Source organism: Nelumbo lutea, chromosome 4, assembly GCF_056320005.1.
Source record: "Nelumbo lutea isolate HS-2025 chromosome 4, American lotus-T2T, whole genome shotgun sequence".
Lineage (NCBI taxonomy): Eukaryota > Viridiplantae > Streptophyta > Magnoliopsida > Proteales > Nelumbonaceae > Nelumbo > Nelumbo lutea.
In genome coordinates, this window is record NC_142687.1 from 66,954,012 (window position 1) to 66,974,011 (window position 20,000).

The 20,000-nt window shown below is 34.8% G+C and overlaps 1 protein-coding gene across 2 annotated transcripts; it reads left to right on the forward strand.

Annotated features, from left to right (window-relative positions):
* The first annotated feature begins 2,710 nt into the window (after nucleotides 1–2,710).
* On the forward strand, nucleotides 2,711–6,969 carry LOC148860935 (neurofilament protein-like protein). 2 transcript variants are annotated; one of them, XM_088985357.1, is made up of 2 exons: nucleotides 2,711–2,905; nucleotides 4,691–6,969. In XM_088985357.1, the coding sequence occupies exon 2, from the start codon at nucleotides 4,841–4,843 to the stop codon at nucleotides 6,644–6,646; it is 1,806 nt and encodes a 601-aa protein (XP_088841483.1). In that variant the 5' UTR covers nucleotides 2,711–2,905; nucleotides 4,691–4,840; the 3' UTR covers nucleotides 6,647–6,969. The 2 variants fall into 2 exon arrangements, with proteins under 2 accessions (XP_088841483.1, XP_088841482.1); XM_088985356.1 differs by lacking the exon at nucleotides 2,711–2,905 and adding an exon at nucleotides 2,985–3,337.
* Nucleotides 6,970–20,000: the final 13,031 nt, after the last annotated feature.

A 20,000-nucleotide genomic window follows, 5' to 3' on the forward strand; every position in this document is an offset into this window, starting at 1 on the left:
AATCCTACATAAACGTACACACAGACACATACACAAATAAAAAGTTGAAAAAAAAAAGAAAAAGAACCTAAAAGCCAATCACTTGAAGATATTTTCTATACCTCCATCTCTCTGTTGGCATATATATCTCTTTTGAAAACAAAGGGCCTCTTCACCCTTTATAAGTTATAACGTGGTCCCTGCCATTCACATGGGCTACGGTCAGAACACATAACATGGGTAATATGTTCATATATCCCACCTTTTATTTTATTTTATTTTATGGCAAACATTCTTTACCTGTCTCGCCTTTTTCTTTTTCTTCTTTCCCATCAAACACCACTAAGCTGCCAAGAGCAAAGGCTCCTCAAAATTCCTTTATAGGCCTTTTCCAAGTGGGTTATATAGGAGGGACTCCACCACCATTATCGTTATCATCATCATCATCATCATCATCATCATAATAATAATAATAATAATAATAATAATAATAATAATAATAATAATACAATGTTTATAATAGAATTGCTTAATTTAGAACTTGAAGTAGCCCTGGATTTTCCTCTTCACCTTATTCTCATGGAACAAGGGCGTGTGATAAGGGCTGAAGTTGTTGGATTAATTTAATAATTAAAATAATAAAACATTCAAAATATAGTAAAATAATCAACCCAACTTAGGCTTCAGCCATTATGCAGTTCATCACCTCTTTAAAAAATTTATTCACTATGAAATAGTTCAGCCACTTCAACTGTTATCAAAGCTATAATGCAAAGAAGGGTACAAAGTATTGAACATATAGTGGCTGATCCAAAGTGCTCCTTATCTGATCTGATGAACGATTCGGATTTTCTATGGGATGCCTCCTCCACATAGCAAGAATAGATGAGGTTGTGTAGAGAAACTCTTTATACTTAATTTAACCCCATTAATTAAGAATCTATTTTAGAAATAATTAAATAAGTAATGAGAAAATATAGATGTTGATGTATATATTCTTTCCATCCGTTCCCTTTGCTGTCAAGCACATGAACAACTCCAAAAGTTAGGTTATTTAGGGAAATCAGCCCAGCCAGCCTGGGCTGTTTTGAAGCTTCATGTGCACACTTTAGCTTCTTAGATCTTTTTATTTTAAAAAATATTGACTGTAATTACTCTTTTATCTCACATCTATGCTACCGTGTCATGCACATAAAGCTTCAAAACAATGAAGGTTGTTTTCAGATTGACAATTGGTCAAGGGAGAAAGGGACACTATAATTAATCAACCAATACTATCTATAGTGACATAGAGAAAAGCATAATTAAAAAAGAAAAAAAAAAAGAAGAAGATAAGAATAAGAGAGTTTTCCATGAAAAAGAAAATGCTGCTATCCTGTTATTTTATTATTTGTTAATAACATTCTTATTAACTACCAAAATAACACTGTAATTTATGAAAACATGATATAATTGCCAGCATACCCTTTTCACATTTTATATTCTCCTTACATGAAAGCAAGAGATAACTCACTTGACACTTGTTCGGATTGACCAACAAACTAGCATACTTTTCTTTGAAAATAGAGTCTGTCTTCTACATTGTTAAACAATACATCAAAATTCAAAACCCTTATTGTACTTTTCATTGATTATAATCTGCACTAGCTCCAAGCCTTCAACCAGACTAATTATTCTCCAAAAACTTACTATAATTTGTTTGGTAATCCAATACTTGATATAATATAATTAGCTCCACATGATTGCCAGATTAGAGCTTATATCGCAAAGCATAGTAATTAATACTTGGTGGCATGGTTGTAATAGTGTTGAAAAGCATACAGGTTAATGTGTGCTTTTTTTCTTTTTTTCTTTAGGGTCAGTTTGGAATATAAATATGTAGAGTGTAAAACCTTTTAATTTGTATTGTTTTGTATGCATTTGTATCGTACCTATTTGTATTTCTTCTAAATTGAGCCTTAGTACTAGTGATTGTTAATACTTAGGGGTGTATTTGGTTTTTGAAAATTCAATTTTGAATTCGATATTCGATATAATTAAATCAAATTTGGATAATTTAAATATTTAATTGGTCGAATTCGGATATAACCTGATTTGATTCAATAAATATCGGAATTCGATCGATTATTTAATTTTTATATAAAAATTAAGTTATATAAACAATTTATATATTTATATACTTTATATCAATAAAATATTTATTTTATATATTTATTAATTATCTAAATAATTAATTAATCAAATTCAGATTAAATCAAATATTCAATCAGATTCGAATTCAGATGTTAATTTTCAGTATTCGTTGGATATCAAATCGAATTCAGATATTGAATTTAAGATCAGATATTACCTCATCTGATTTGAATTTGATCCGTTTAAGGTCATCGTTCTTTTTAAATGAACAGTACAATATTACATCAACAGCTCATTTTTTTATAATAGAGGGTTTTAAAACTATAGTTCTTCCAATGCACCACCTGGATTACCTCTTAATGTATGCTGAATACCTTTCTAAAACTAATTTTCAACTTTGTAATTACAAAATAAAAAACAGTTACAATATTATGATTATTATCCATATTATGAATTTTTATAGCCCATGAAAATACAATTAGGATTATTGAGAAATTTAATTCTCTTTTAAGGAATTTTAGAAGTAATCTTCTTCTTTTTTTTTTTTTTGTAAGCCTGGTTGTAATGCTTTTATTTTTTTTATTTATCATGAAATAGAGGGAAAGAGAAAGGGTAGCCATGGGTAGCCATGGAAGCCACGTTTTGGCAAGGGGCTACGACCAAGCAAGAGGTACATTGCTTGGCCGAAAGGGACACAAAAGGGGTCCTCCTGGCAGCTCAAAAAGAAGACATTCAACTAGATACCTGATACTTCAGTCGCTTCCAGGAAAAATCCAGTGTTTCTGCTCTCAAGGTAAGATGATACTCTTATTATATATATATATATATATATATATATATATATATATATATATATATATATCTCATTATATAATCATGCACTTGCAAGAATTATTTATTTATTTTTTGGGGGTCGTGAGTTGTTAAAATTAATGGGTTTCCAATCATACCAGCTCATGTGACCACCTGTGCCGTTGTTCGTCCACTTCCTTTTTCTTTTCTTTTTTTTTTTTTCTTTTTTTCTCTCCTAATTTTTATCTCTTTGGGTTCTTGAACCAGCTTTGCGTTGTTATCAATATCCAACTATACTTTAGTTCCTCTCTGTTTCTTTCCCTTCCTCTTCTCTCCCTCCTTTTCCCTTGAATCACAAACAACTTAGAGGAGTTGCTCTAATCTTGAATCCATGGCTAGCGAGACTGTTGTATCAGATCATTGTACTGATGAGGTAAGCGACTCTCTGATTTCTATTTCGGGTTTCAACTAGAAGAACCGATTACGGTTTTAATACTGATGTATTAAGACAAGAAGGTTTCGACATGCTTGAAGCTGATAAGACTATGAAAGCTTCAAATTTCATGCCTTTTGCTGTACTGTCACTATTGATTATTTCGGGAAAGACCAACTTAAGATTTGGTGAGACTTTACTTTGCGAGTCCTTCATAAGTTCAACCCCTGTGGGATTTCCATATTTTGGTGTCCCTAAGGGAATACCTGGTTTTGATTTTAGGGAGGAGAATTCAGGAAGTTAGTCCTATAGAACTGAGAAAGATTCAACTTTTAATTTTGTAGTTAACACCTCCAAATAAAAGGATTTTAACCCAGCTCAGTACTTATTTAATTTAAAGTTTGGCTTATAAAGATCTAGGCTTAGTAGCAGCGAGAAGATTCATATAAGCTTCATGGAAGTTCGATTATAATAACACCACGAATGATTTAATCTATTTGTTTTTCTTCGTAAAGGATACCGACTTTCATCCTTGAGTTACAGATGATGTTATATGGAAAAACATGGCTGCACCACACCTTTTTCTTTTACAAAGAAGAAAGAGGGGAGATAGGTAACACCGACTTGTGAATAAGTGCAGGAGCAACATCTATTCCAGTCTTGGTTGTTAAAGCAAAATTCAGAATTTTTTTTCCTTTTCATTTTGCTTCAGGCTCAGTTTGGAAGGAGTACAAATACAAATATGCATTGTATTTGCGCTATACATATTTGTATTTGCACTCTTCCCAAACTGAGCCTCAGGAAAAAATATGGCAAAGTAGGATCCTTTGTTTTCTCTTTTATAAGGCCCAAGTAAGGTTTGCTTTCTGCTTAGTGTGATGATTTAGTTCCTGTGTTCAGGAGAACATTTCACCAGTTATTAACTTATTCTGATCAAACTAGTAAATGCAGAAACTCCACTCTTGTCCTTTTAAACTTGTAGGAAAGGTCCTTGAAGTTCATTAACTTCAAATTCAAAACCTGGAAAGATTCAAAATATTATCAATTTAATATTGTCTACTGATTACTCAATAAGTTGCTTATCTGGTTTTATTTTTCCATTATTACCTTGATTAGCTTTTGTATCTTCAGTACTTTCTTTATCCTTGATCATGAGGAATTTATAAACTATAGTTTTGACTTGGAGAGGCAGAAGAAGAATATTTGACACAATTTATTGTTGCAAATATAACTCCCCCTAGACTTGCTATACTGTTTGCATACTCTGCTTTTTGTCTTTCTATTTTCCCCATAAATTGGCTTGATGAGGAAAGATAGAATTCATATTTACCTAATCTCTTTGAAATACTGCAGAGAATTGAAAAGAAAGTAAATGAAGCTGCAGGAACTGTTGAAGAGGGTGTTTCTCCACCAAAGGAAAATGAAATAACAAATAAAGAAGAAAAACTGAAAGTTGCAGAATTGATAACTCCTGATTCTCCTTTAACTGAATCAGAAGAAAAGATGGAGAATAAACCTATTGAGCCTTCTGTAGCTGTAGAGGTTAAAAAGGTAGAAAGGGTTGTGGAAGCACCTGGCTCGGATGTTCCAGTTGAAGACATTTCGAAAGTTGTGTCAAGTCCTGATTTGAAACAGGATGTATCCTCCACTCTGGAACCTGCAGTCGATGCTGGAAAGGAATCTGAAGATTCATCAAATATACCTGATTTTCCGGTTGAAGACAGTTCTGAATTGATAGCAAGCCCTGATTTGAAACCAGATACATCCTCCACTCCAGAACCTGCAGTTCAGGTTGCTGAGGAAAAATCAGAGACATATTCAGTTGTGAGAAATAAACCATCAACTCAAGCAGACAAACCACATGAGCAATTGGAAGTGTCTGCAATCATAGAACCACAACCCGATATAGGAAAGGAGCCAGAAAATGTCACAGTACTAGAGCCTAAAATAACAGAGAAGCCAGTATTGATTCCTGAGGTGGAGGAAAAACCACAAGAGCCATTATCAATTGAAGCAGTAGATAAACCAGTTGAGCAGTTGGAACCGCGTATGGTAAATGAATCGGAAGCGGAAGTGGAGAAAGAGCCAGATGAAGTTTCTGTTTTGGAATCTAAACTAGTAGAAGAAGCACAATTAGTTCGTGATGTAGAAGTGACCGACGTTATCAATGATGATGAGAAAGAACCTGAGACACTCAAGCACGAGCTAAGTGTGGACAGTGAAATAACAAAGGATGTGGAAACCTTGGCTGATAAGGTTGATAAGGTTAAGGAAGGAACAGAGTTCCTGAAGTCAGAACCAACCACTAAAGACCAGGAGCCTATTGTATCTGAATCTCCAGGTGAAGTTATTTCTATTTGTCAGGAAGAAGAAGCCAATTCAAAGGAAGATGAAGGGGGATCTGTTCTTCCTGATGCTGTAGGAAATGTCAATGTGGAGGACAGAAATAAAGAAGGTGGCATTGATGCAATTGAAGGGTTGTCAAAAGAGGCAATTGTTGAGGTGCAAAAGCTTGAAGAAGAAAAAGAAGAAAAGAATGTAAAAGTTGAAGGGAGTGAAGAGAAGAATTTGAAAATAGAGGAAGCACCTCTACTTGAGCCAACAAAATCCAAGGATGCTTGTGGTTCTGATTCTGCTCCACAAGTTTCTGAAAAATCTTTTGAGGGAGAGAAGACTCGTATAAATGTTGAAGTGGTCACTGATGATAAAAAAGCAGAGGATAGCAAGGATGACTCACTAGTCTTGGAGGGAGTTGGTGTCGTTGCTGCTAGTACTGTTAGCGATCCTGTTGGTGAACCCAAGGAGTTGGAATCACAAACAAGAATAGAGGAGGCTGCACCATCTATTGAAGAGCAGATGGAGAAAACAGCAGAAGTGATTGAGGACATGTCAAAATCTGATGATCCAAAATCTGAGTTGTCCAAAAAAGGCAATGATCCAAAGGCAGATGCAGACCCTCCTAAACCAGAAAAGGTCACTGTTAGTGATCCTGTTGGTGAATCCAAGGATTTGGAATCACAAACAAGAGTAGAGGCGACTGCACAATCTGCTGAAGAGAAGATGGAAAAAACAGCCGAAGTGATCGAGGACATTTCAAAATCTGAGTTGTCCAAAAGTGGCAATGACCCAAAAGCAGATGCAGACCCTCCTAAACCAGAAATTCAAATCAAATCCACTCCAAAGCAATCGAATAACATTATATCAAAGGTGAAACACTCATTTGTGAAGGTAAAGAAAGCAATCATTGGGAAATCCCCAAGTTCAAAAACCATTTCTTCCGAAGTTAAGGGTGATGTGCAAGTAAAATAATGGGACTGGAACATAGAGAACATTGTTTTTGGTTGAATTTTTGAAATATGGTTTGCGTTGGTAATTGTTGTGTCATTGATGCTGTAAATGTTGTCTGGTTGTATTGCTGTATCTGCTATTGGTTGCCTGTGGGACAGCAAATGAGTGTATATAGAAGGTATGGTTATGCACCTCTCTCTATTATCTGTGAGGATTCAAAATGTTTTCTGTTCCTATTTATTTTAGTTGTTAGTATTGCTTGTGCTGGTTGGTGCTTTGTACTTGGCTGTACTTGTAGCTTTGTGTGACATCAGATATTTATAGGTGATATTACTCTTCAGGTACATTTTGTTGCAGTAACTTTTATGTTTTAGTTCTTTCATGGGGAAGGTTTTAAATCCTGACCATGTGCATCATGTGTACTACTGTACTATATTGCTAGAGTTCATTTGTGGTGTATTAGATGGATATCTTTGATCTTCCCCTTCGTAGTATTGGTTATTGGTTACATTAAAGTTTAAACTAGTTTCCTTACTTAGAATCTTCGTATCTGCATTTGTTCTTTGATGCTCAATATGGTGGAGAAAGTTTGTTTAGAATATTTGAACATAAGGCAAATCCTAAGGAGGTGGTAATTAAGACTACAGTATAATTAATCAAAAGCAGGATTTCCACTGTCAATCGTTTCAGAGGAGAGGATTTTTCATCATCTTATGCAAGTGAAAACCTAGTGATACTTTATGGAAAAAAAATCAAGGTTAATAAATTAAAAGGGAACAGATCAGTTCATTAAGTAACTTCCCTTTCTGCTTCTCTTATTTTTCTATCGATGCCAGACTCAGCCGTAAGGTTCAAGCTTGAGAATTCAATCCAATTCACGCATTTCCTTATGGTTTCATCTTCTTTCAGCCACAAATTTGGTATGGAAAACAACCAGGATATCCATTTGCTTAATCTAGCAATATGAGTAACTAACTGCCTGTTGAGTCTATTCAGCTACAGATTGAGCTGGAAATTGTTGAAGAAGATATCCATTACTTTGTCAGGACCCTCTACATAGCAATTAAATAAGCCCTATTAAAAGAGTCCATGACAAAAATCACAATGGCCAAATGCCTCCTAAAAATGAGATTGATGATAGGACTTTGTATGCATGTACACGGATATACTTGTTCAAAAGTCAAATTTTCCTCCAATTTGAAGTTTTAACTTCTCCGTATTTGATGGCAATAACAACTAAGACTGAACTTATTCTAAGAAATGCATTTGGATTTTTTTTATTGAAATAATATATATGGAACCATTCAACTTAAAAGCTGAAGTTGTTAGGTGAGATCCTTGAATAGATTGATATTCTCTAAGACACCCTGCCCACATGAGGGCCCATTGGGTTTGAAGTGTGAATAAGCACAGGCCCATCCAAACCATGTGCTGAAACTTAATTAATTATAATGGGGGTAATGAGGATTGAATATTAGACTACTTGGTCAAAGTGGCTCTGATACCATTTCAAATAACCATTCAACCTAAAAGCTTAAACTGTTAAGTGAGATATTCGAATAGGTTGATATTCTCTAATATGTATAAATCGGAACATTTGTGTATTAGAACTCTCATGAATCAAAAGTTTATTGTTTGAGAAACACGTGAATTGAGTCACTTGGTCAAAAATAGTTCAAACGGCCTATGAAATCAGTATAACTAAATAATTGATTATTGTAGTATTTTAATAAATATAAATATTGGAAAAAAAATGTTTAATTTTAAAATGTACAAATGCTACCATTACCCGTAGTAATAGTATAAATTGGATTGCAAAATGACCATATTTATTATATATTTATATACATATAAAATAGATCATTTTTATCAAATAATGATTTAAAAAAATATTTTATATAGTTCTTTGTTTTTGTTGTTGTTGTGTCAAAGTCCAAATAATCTCTTATGACATGTATATTTTCCTCTTTTAGGTTGTTGAAAATTAAAATAGGCTCGCCAAATCTCAACATCTACGATTTTAGGAGGGGAAATTGAATATAGACATAACATTTGGCATTTTTTCACAAAGCAACTAAACTCAACATTGCATTCAGTGCTTGTGAACCCGAGATTTGCTTTTTATATGGTATATTGTAATACAACATGATTCTTATAATTTTTTATAACACATTTAAAAACCCAACAGAAATTAATTTAAGTTGGAATTTGATTTATATATTATGGGTTCCAAAGTGTCACTTGTAAAAAAAAAAAAAATACAAAATAAAACAAGCATAGAAAATTTAAAATTGTTCCAAATTGAAAGAACACCCTCCCTCTATTGCCAGGTCAACGAAACCTGACCTTAATCGAAATAGACCTGACTCTAGCCCAACCCTATAGGATCAAACAAACTCAGATTAACCATTTAACCCGGCTTATTGACATTGCAAATGGGATGGAGATGATGGTCGACTCTAGGGCTATAATCGGATCGGATTCAGATAGGACTCAACAAAATTCACATCCAATCTGACTATTGAAATCTACATCTGAATCTAATTAGATTTGAAGACCTCGGATTCAAATTTGAATCCTAACAGATTTGGATTTAATTCAACTCCACTTTATTTTTTTTAAATACTAGAAAAATTAAAAAACTTAATTACTTTTCAACTTTTATATATAATAAATTAATGTAAATATAACATATTGAATTTATTATATATATAAATTTATATATAGTATAACATATAGAATATATTTTTTATAATGTTAAATATAAGTGTCTCAATTTTATATATTAAAATCACTAAATATTATAGTATAATTGGATTCAAATTTTAACCGGATCAGATGAGGTCAGATCTGAATCTGATTTGATTATATAAATACATCATTCGAATATGAGATAATCGGATCGAGTATGTGTTTGGTTCCATTTATGTTTATTGGGTGGGCATTTATTAAAAAACGTTTATTTGATAAATGCCCACTTTAAACATTTTTCTTTTTGTTGTTTGGCTAAGTTTATTTTGGGCGTTTCAAAAAACACCCCTTTACACTTCAGCAAAATAAACGTTTTTCCATTTCATGCTGTTTGGTGGGACGTTTCAAGAAACAATCATATGGATGTTTCAATGTGACACTTTCATTGTGGTGTATATGATACATTAGTCAATCCAACGGTCCAAATTACATGTGCTTCAATTTGAAGACCAATTTTTAGATCCAATGGTTAATATATGATATAATCCACATCCAACGGTGGATATATGACTCTCTCTCTCCCCCCCCCCTCCCCCCCCCCCCCCCCCTTTGTTACCTATAAGGGAATGATGGCTACTAATGTTATTCAAAAGAAAAATGAGCAAAACAACACGGAATTGTTTTATATTTCTGAAATGTAAAGTTGCCAATATCTATCTCCATAATAAGATGAGATTTTATTTTGATTGGCTCATCTCCATTGAAATAGAACCTTTATAAATCTTTTAATTTTGAGTATAATTTCTTATTAACTCAACCATAGCAACTTAACTATTTTAGGTTTGTTACCAGTGAATATGAATAGTTAATCTATACTAAGAATTAATTTATACTAGGTAGGCATAGGTCTTCACTCTTCATCACCAGCAATGCTTTCAGTTGAAGTAATGTAATTCTACCAAGGATTAAATGTAATTCTTAAACAATTCCAACAAAGAAGAAGCCTTGGAAGGACATGGGTTCGACCTCCAAATTGTACATCAAGACATTGAATAAATGACAACAAAATATCAGTGTTGAATAACAGTATAGGAATCAAATATCATGATCACGACACTAATTCTCAAATTCGGTCCTAATCCTAATTAATATATCCATCTCTCGCTCCTTTGAGAAAAATAATTCAATCACTTATAAAGCCCCCATCCTCTTATTCTGTCATTTTTACTAACAGACGAAAATATAATCACTTGCAATCTACAACTCCCATGAATTCAAAGCATAGCACAAGCATAATAACAGACGAAAATAGAAACTAACCTTAGACCTCAGTGAACATATCCTCTGTTTCACCTTTGATTGTTGTAGATACAAAAAACTCTCCCTGGGATCAAATAAAATAGAGATAAAAATTAGAGATGTTGCCGAAAGTTAGGAAAAACAAATGTTAGGAGAAACTAAGAGAAAATAGAGAGAAATCAGAGAGAAAACAGGGAGAAAACAGAAACCTTGCCGGCGGCAGCTACTCCTCCCTTTGGCGAAGACTCCTCTCTCCAATCGTCGCTTGGGTGTTCTCCTCTGAGGCGGTGAAGACTCCTCTCTCTGGTTCTTTAGGACTTAGGTAATTGAAGAGAGGAAGAAAACATATTGGGGTGGTAGATCCAGGTTGCACCAGATCACCACCATTGGGCGACACATTAGCAGACACATAGGATCCATGTCAACACAGCATTTCATGAAAAGCACAGGCGTTGGAATTCTCGCTTCCCCCAATGGCTATTTTCACGAAAACCAATAAAAATAAATGTATAAACGTTTTTTGTATTTTTTTAATAAATGCACGTACCAAACAGTGGTTTTGAAGCCAATAAACGTTTATTGCGCCAAATGTTGACATGGCGCTGAGGTGGCACTATTTTTTCAATAAACGTAAACAGAACCAAATATGCTCAGAATGTTGAATCAGGCCTCGAATTTTCAGGTATCATTAATAGACCTAGTCAACTTTAGGGGCTAGATTGTTGATGATATGCATGGAAAGGATTATCGATATTATGAAGGAAATGGATGATATACCTTGTAACGGTATGTAATTGCAAGTGTACTATCCAATAGCTTCGAGTATAGTTATTTTACAATGGCAAACGAAAAACCAAAACATTTATAGGGATGCAAATCAAGCAAGTTGGGTTGGGTTTTAGTTCAACCTAGGCCCAACCCTAAGAATTGGCAAGCTTAAGGCCTAGGGCCCAACCTAAGGTCCAAAATTCCAAACCCAACCTATGAAAATTGCAAGCTGGGTTAGTTCAATCTCATGTCTGGATCGCCCAATTTGTACCCCTAAACATTTCAACAAATAATATAATATTCCGATGAATCAAGGTCTTCATAACATGACCAACCAATTAGGTTGGGCCAATGGGTCATTGTATAGACCATCTATTAAAAATTTAAATAGAGATGAGGTGCGGTGTGGGGGATAAGGGTTATGAATTTTTTTTCTTAAATTACAAACCTTTCTCAAGATTTTCTTTTTGTTGTTCATCTAATCACTAAAAAAGCAGTTGCAATGTAGGGGTAGAAAGAGAGGGGACCTGACATCCAAGGAGGCTTTGTCCCTAATGCCTCATTAGTTCCCCACTTCTTTATTTTTTGAAGTTTGATCAGGCACATTTCATTAATCAAAACTCAATGAAAAACATCTGAGGCAATACAACTAGACAAAAAAATCTAGGCAAAGAACCTAGGTTTGGGTTCTTTGTACAGAGTCCATGCTTTGTTATAATATGGGCAGATTTATTTGCACTTCTGGGAATAAACTTCATTGAGAAAAAAATTAATGCCAAGCAAAGGAACTCTGGAATCAAAGATCAAACAATCCAAACGCCAAGGAGGAAAGGGTGAATTTTCCAACAAAATTTGAACTACTTCTTTGGCATCACTTTCAATAATAGCAGCTGATATGCCTAGCTCGATAAGGAAATTTATACCTTCCAAGAGAGCCTAGGTCTATTTTTGAAGTAGAACAAGAAAGAGTCTTTGTAGCTCAAGCAAATTAGAATGTTCCTGCATCATCATGAACCACAAGCCTATTGAAGAAGCTGATCCACTTGTTGCACCATCATAGTTCAACTTTAAGACACCTTTTAGAGGTTTGATCCAATGAACAAGGCTTTGGAAGGATGAGGGGGGAATCAACTAGAGAGGATAATCTATTATGCAATTGAACCTTTAAGACGATATCTCAAATTTGGGCTTCGGAATTTGTAACCACTCTCGGGTTGTCCATCATCTTATTTTTAATAGCCATTTTTCATCTTGCCTTCCATATATGCCAAAGAAAATTTTGACACTTAGAAAACGCTGAGACTAAGTGAGAGTCAAACACATTACATTATCTATCGATACCTAGTGAACCAACCAGTTCTCTAAAGAGTTTTTTTTTTTCTATCCTCATCAATTCTCAAACCGATTGTGAACTAGAATCAGACTGCTCTGGACCACTCACAATGAAAGAATAGATGGCTTAAAGTTTTATCAAATTTACTACACACATTGGGTAGTTGGAATCAATCTTTTTGGACCTTTTGGCAAGTTCCACTCTAAGTGGAATCATATTGTCTAAGCACTGCCAAATGAATAAGTGAATATGGCAAGGGGAATGTTTTAAATTCTCTAGAATTTTCTCCAAGATAAAATCAACAAAGGTTGGAGCAATGTAGAGCTTTGAGCCTCTTGTTTTTCTTAAAGCTTTATACCCCTTCGAGGTAGATAGATCACCATAGGTGGACTCTACCCAAACTAATTTATCTTCATAAATATCAAAGATTTCAAGTAGTGTGTTGTTTATAATAGCCTCACACTGAGAGTTATCAAAGTATCTTCTTAGTTCCTTAACCCTCCAACATGTGTTGTCAAAATAAATTAAATTGGCTACCTTAATGTTGTTCTCCACAGATGTATCAACATTAATTGATTGCATTACAAACCCGAAATCCATGGATCCCTAAGAGCTGAGATAAACAATCCATTTCTAGCCATCCATAAGGAACCCTTCCCTAACTCTCGTTTTCATGATAGAATGCTCTTCCAATGGATTGAATGAACTTGCACCAATTTTAGGTCCCAAAAATAAGTCTCATTATTTAAATATTTGGATTTTAAAGCTAGGGCCCAAAGTTGACCATCAACAAAAAGGAATCTCTAACCTAATCTCATGATTTGTGCCTTATTTTTCCAATAAATATCTCAAATGCCGATACCCCCTTCCTCCTTTGCTTTGATCATTTGATTCCGACTTTTTAGGTGTATAATTTTTTTCCTTATCCTTCACCCCGCTAGAAATCACACTCCAACTTTCGAATCTCATTGCAAAAGGATTTAGAGAAAAGTCTAGTGGCCATAAAGTACGAGGGAATTGTTGCAATTGTGCTTTTCAAAAGGATTATTTTCCCAGCATGAAAAAGAAGGCGGGTCTTCCAATTATTAAATTTAGACTTAAGCTTTTCTAAAATACCATTCTCTTCTTTCTTGCCACTTTTCTCATTTAGTAGAAACCCACCTAGGTATTTTTAATTTTCCTCCATAATATTCACCCCCAAACAATATATCTTTGACGAGTGTTTGGACTGTAAAAAATGTAGGACTTATCAAAATTAACTTGTTAACCTAACCAATTTCTGAAGAGTTGTAGGATATCATTCACCATTCCCACCTTCAAATTATAACTTCTACCAAACATGGGGATTTCATCCCTATATAGCAAATGATTTAATATAAACCCCCGAGAGCCAATCCTAATACTACCATGCAAGGAGTTTGAGTTTAAGTGAACTTGAAACATTCTAGAAATCATATCCATAGCTAAGATGAAGTGGTAAGGGGAGAGATGGCACCCTTGTCAGAGGCCTCTCTCAGGGTGAAAAGGGTAGGTAGGATAACCATTAATAAGGATTTGAAGGGTAACCGAGGAGATATAGTCTTTGACAAGTTTACAAAAAAAATGGAGAAAACTCTCATCTGTAAAACTTGGATAATAAAACCCCATTCCATACGATCATAAGCTTTTAAAATGTCCAATTTAAGAAGAAAGTTCCCATACCTATTTTTTTCCTTCCTCGTAGTGTAGACAACCTCCGCTGCTACGATCCTGTTATCGATTATTTGCCTCCCAAGAATGAATGAATTTTAGAGTGGGGTAATCAATCTTGGCGGGAGAGACCTTAGGTGCTTCATGATGATTTTTTCTAGGACCTTGTATGGGACATTATTGCAACTAATAGGTCCATAGGTGATTCGAAGCTAGCCTTCTTTAGAATAAGCATTACAATGGTTGAATTTATTGAAGACATTTCCTCCGGGTTCCTCCCTATACGTTGAATGTAAGAGGTGAACTCTTCACCTACAATATCCCACATTCTTTGATAAAAAGAGTGTGAATTACGTCTTGGCCTGGGGCCTTTAACAACTCAATATTAAACAAAGCTTGTCTAACTTCTTCATAAGACGATACCGTGTCCATCTCTACTTTATTGGTCTCCATAAAATCTCTTGGTGCAAAATATTCAGCAAAACCTTGTAGATATTGAGGGTATGACGTAAAAAGGAATTTGAAATAATCACATATGGTGGACTCAATTTCATCCTAGTCCGACGTCCATACTCCCTGGGATTTTTTTAACCATCTAATTGGTTTTTTCCTTCTTCTATTAGAGGAAAAATGGTGAAAAATTTTTGTATTGCAATCACCCCCTTTAACCATTGCTTTTGGCTCTACCTCCAACACAAATTTTCGAGTTCTAGGCATTTATCCAATTCACTTTTCAACTCTCTTTCTTTTGCCAAGGTCTTTGCATTTTGTTGACATTTTTGAAGTGCTTCAAGTCTCTCAATCAAGACTTTACATTTTACTCTAAAGTCACCTTGTTGTTGTTTGGTCCATTTATTGATATGGCTCTTTTAGATACTGACTTTGTTAATAAAAGGGGCATTAGAGGTATGACAAGTCTGCCCCATTTTTTCTTTAAAATCTGGTTCCATCATCCCACATAGCTTTAAATTAATCAATTCATCCTCTTTTGTCTTCTCTTCAATTTTGTCGTTGACAGGATTATGGGTTCATGGTTGTTTCCAATCATTGGGAGATGTTACACTTAAGCAGAATAGAAAAATTCAAACCACCCTCTCATACTGCAAGCATGATTCATTCTTTCTCTAACCAACATCTCCATTCTTTCATTTGTCCAAGTAAAGCAAGGCCCCTGAAATCTCAGGTCCAATAGGTTGTGAGTTTGAGGCCCATTTGAAGGAGAAACAGACAAGTAACGGCCTCCTTCCTTTTCACATCCATGCATTAAGTCATTTAGATCCCCAATTAGGACCCACTCATGTTAAAGCTAATTGCAGATATCATTAATTTCAATTCAGATACTCCTTCTATCACTAACTATTGGGTGTCCATACATGCACACTAAGTACCAAGGAAAAGACATAAATTTATTAAGAACATGAGCAATGATAAAGTGAAATGACTTCTTCACAATAGAAATCTGGGTAGACTCATCCCAACCTAACCACAAACCCCCACTATGGCCTATAAATTTAACAACTTCAAACTGAATATTTGGATATTATATATATATATATATATATATATATATAATTTTCTTTGACTTCTCAGCATTATACCTACTTTCTAAAATGAAAAGTACTTCAGGATTATTTTTTTGTGAGGAGTTTCTTAAGGTGTAGAATTGTTGAGGCACTCCCCCTACCTTGGAAATTCCAGGCCATGATCCCCAGGATTGAGGTGGTGGCTCTTGATAACCAACCACCTCAGCCTAAGTTAATGGGATAGTAGATAAAGGAGCTTGGATCTTTTCCCCTTGTGTGAGTCTTTGTTGGGCATTTTTTTAATACACATCTGCTCTGCACAAATTGAGCTATCATTCTCCTTCTTCCAATGATTCCAAGCCCAACTAGGCCCATTAAATCTTTCCTCTTTCGACTAGTTAAAGGAGCATATCTCATTATAACGTCGGAAATCACTTTTAAATTTTGGAATTCCATATCCTCTAACACTCCTTCATCAATTAAGTGAGAATCATAAATCCCCTCTTCAGTCGGTTCAAGATCTCCGCTATTGCCAATTGTAACCAACTTTTTGGAAACTACTTTCGTTGCCAAGATTAGTGAGCTTACTTTGTATGCCAAACTCTCTTTCTTCTTCCTCTGGTAATCCCATCAATGTCGGTAGCAAATCTGGCCATATTCTGAAGAGCGAACTTTCCTTTAATTGAGTAGATCCTTCTTTCTCCTCTATATGCCCCTATTCATTCTCAACCTCTAGAATCCGGGAATGATTTTGGGTTTGCCTCCTTGAGGTAGTAGTTTCACATTGAATCTCACCTATGTAGCGGAGAACATTCTTTGTAATAAGCCACTCCTTCATATCATCATTTTCCTCTTTGATTTTGTCCTCCAATTCCATTTTAACAAAGCATGTTTTTGCGGAGTGCCTAATTCTATTACAGAAGAGGTAGAATCAAGATAATTGTTCATATTTGTAAATGATGTCTATCATGTTCCCATTAAATAATTTGTATTTTCTTTACATCACCAAAGCTTTGTAGACATCCATCTTGGCTTTCACTCTAGCATATTGACTCCAAATATCCAACTCACTTGGTTGTAATTCATACGGTTTCCCAACTTCACTAGAAAGTTCATGTCCGATAGAAGTCAAGATAATCAATTGGTAGTCCATATAATCTTACCTAGACATAAATGGAACCCAATCTATATTTCTCTGATGCTTTGTTTGTCATGCATCTTTCAATAATAATAGCAGTGTTGTTGAAATTCCATGGTCTGTTTTGAAAATTTGCTTCCTTGGATTTACGATGCACCAGATAAGAATCAAAACTGAAGTTCGAAATAGACTTTTCATCTTTCAGGGACCATACTTTTACTAGAAATTCCTTTAGCTTTGATACTTTGAGCGTCCAGTTTGTTAGAACTCTGAACACTAAATGCTTATGACAGTCATCTTTCCAATTTGCTGCAATGCACCAGATAAAAATCAAAACTGAAGTTTGAAATAGACTTTTCATCTTTCAGGGACCATACTTTTACTAAATACTCCTTTAGCATTGCTACTTTGAGCGTCCAGTTTGTTAGAATTCTGAACACTAAATGCTTATGACAGTCCCTAGATCCTTTATCATCACCAACCTTCACTTCTATGATTCTATCCCCATCTCCTTTTAGAAGTTCTTTGAGTCATTCTACAGTAGTATCTCCAGCAATTTTCTGACGTTGGTTCTCTATCTCTAAGCCATCATAAGGAAACCTAGAGATTAATTGAAACTCACATAAGTGAAAGGGAGGCTCGCATAAGCGAGAGGGAGTAGAAGAGAGATGTTTGGTCTCACAATAAGCGAGAGTTCTTTCCTCTAAACTCTGAATGTAGAGAATGTTGTTATGAATTCTGAAAATTATCAAATATCCATGTTGACCCCATATATGAGAGTTTTTGTTTGTCTTTTTGGGAGTATCATTGTAAAACAAAAAGTTGTATGATTGCACTTTAAGAGATAAAAAATAAGAGGAAGCGAACAACCATTTTTCTCTTAAAGTTAAAAGATTTCTCTTAAGAGATAAGACTTAAGAGGAAAGGAACAGGCCCTTAGACTTTAGACTTTAGTGTTATGAAACACCACCTAAGTCTGTATAGTTAGTCCCTCCCCAATCCAATGTCTAATTTTGTCTAAAAGAAGAAGAAGAAGAAAAGTCATTCTTGTAAATTTGTATCCACTGTCTATGAAATCTAATCAAAGGGCGGTCTACCTATCTCCAAAACCTCGAAGGAGTTTCTTGTCATCTATATTAGAAAGAGAAAAGAGGAGAGGTGAAGGGTCTTCTCACCACTGAGTTCACACAGACTTCTTCCTCCTTTCATTTCTCACACATGTGGTTATTTATTTTTTAAATTAAATTATTAAAAATGTCACAAGTCAAAATAAAAATCCTCATGGGTATTAATTGTCTCTCATAAAATCCATATTTACTCTAATATTTTCATTTTTAAATCTCTTTATCTCACTCTCATAGTCAACGTTTGTAACTTCTTCCCTTACCCATTAAATATCTCCTTTCCTCTTAAATCTCTCTTAACCCCTTTTGGCTTTCTTTTTTATTTTCCAAAGTTGTTGAGGTGAAATTCATTATGCTAAACTCGATGAATTATCCATGTGGATACAATGTTCCAAAAAAGTAGGACACACTACCTAAGTACAAATTCTACTAGATGATAAACCAAAACTAGCTATAGCTAGCACTTTGTTGGCTGATCTAGGCACAAATCTCATTGAGCATTGAAGGAGTGATAGAAGAATGGCTCTACAGTCAAATAGGAGTTGGTGAAGACACCAAGGAAGAGCACTCAAAGGCTCCAATAGAGCCATGATGATGGCTTTTACATCTCCCTCTAACAATAACAGAGTTAAGGCAAAGCTCTCGTATGAATTTCAAACCTTCTAGCAACCCCTTTTGCCTTTCTCACTAATGAAGTAGGACTATAATAAATTAGATAGATTGGGTATTTGGGTTAGGCTAAGGGCTAACCCTAAATATGAACCCTAGCTTGGAATCAAACTAATATCAAAACCCTAATTTTCCCATCCAAATCAAATTAACTAAATTTCCATTTAACCCCATTCATTGCATGGATTTACTTGCTAGTATATTTTCAGGAGACGTTAAAGTAATTTTTAGAAAACATTGCGGAAAAGAATCAATGGTGGGAAAGAATTTATGACACTTCTATTAATTATGGTGAGCCATTAATCATAGAGAAATAAATGGTTATCTTGTGGTTCCTTTGGAAAAAACAAAAATGAAAAAGTTTTTAATAATAATCTGATGCCCCCTATGCCAATAGATAGAGCTCTGAATTTCCTTATGGACATGAAATCTTGTTTCCGTGAGTACTCATGAGAAGGAATAGTTACCTATTAGATGGAAAAATCCTTCTGAGGGTATTATAAAAATTAATTTTGAGTGCCGAAGCTTGAGCTACTTGAAAAGCTCACAATGCTGCTCTCATCTTCCTTGGTATGTCTATTATTGTCGATGGTAATTCCAAGCTCATCATCAATTGTCTTCTTCATAGGTAAACCCCCATAAAGATTAACATCATCAAGGAATGTCATCGTCTTGGCATGCATGTCATATCTATCGCAAAGCAAAGCAAGCGGCAGATTAATTAATTAATTCATTATGTGGAAAGTGTTTACTCTTTTTTTATTGCTCTTGACTTAGATTTTAGGGATCTTTGGACTGTACTCACTCTCAAAAATCTTTTTCGCAGCCCCCTCTAGTAGCCCCCCTATAAACCACATTCAACCTAGGAATTTGGCATCAATCCACGGGCAGGATTCAGTCCACCCTAGGAAATCTTAACTCTACCGACTGAATCATAAAAACCCCTAGATTTTATTTGTTTTTGTGATATTTGGGGACGTGCTAAGTGCTAACCCCACCCCACCCTACTCGTGTAGCCCCCTTTCGTTATTAAAAAAAAGGGAAAATTCCCGATTATTACCCTGTGCTCGAGTGACAATTTGAAACTCAAACTTTAAAATGCAACAATTTAGTATCTGAATTTTCAAAATGTAACAATCTA

Excerpts from the sequence above, each read along its gene's own strand:
- LOC148860935 (XM_088985356.1), top strand. The coding sequence starts at position 3,296 with ATGGCTAGCGAGACTGTTGTATCAGATCATTGTACTGATGAG. Across the intron at positions 3,338-4,690 it reads CAGATCATTGTACTGATGAG|AGAATTGAAAAGAAAGTAAA; the intron begins GTAAGCGACTCT and ends GAAATACTGCAG.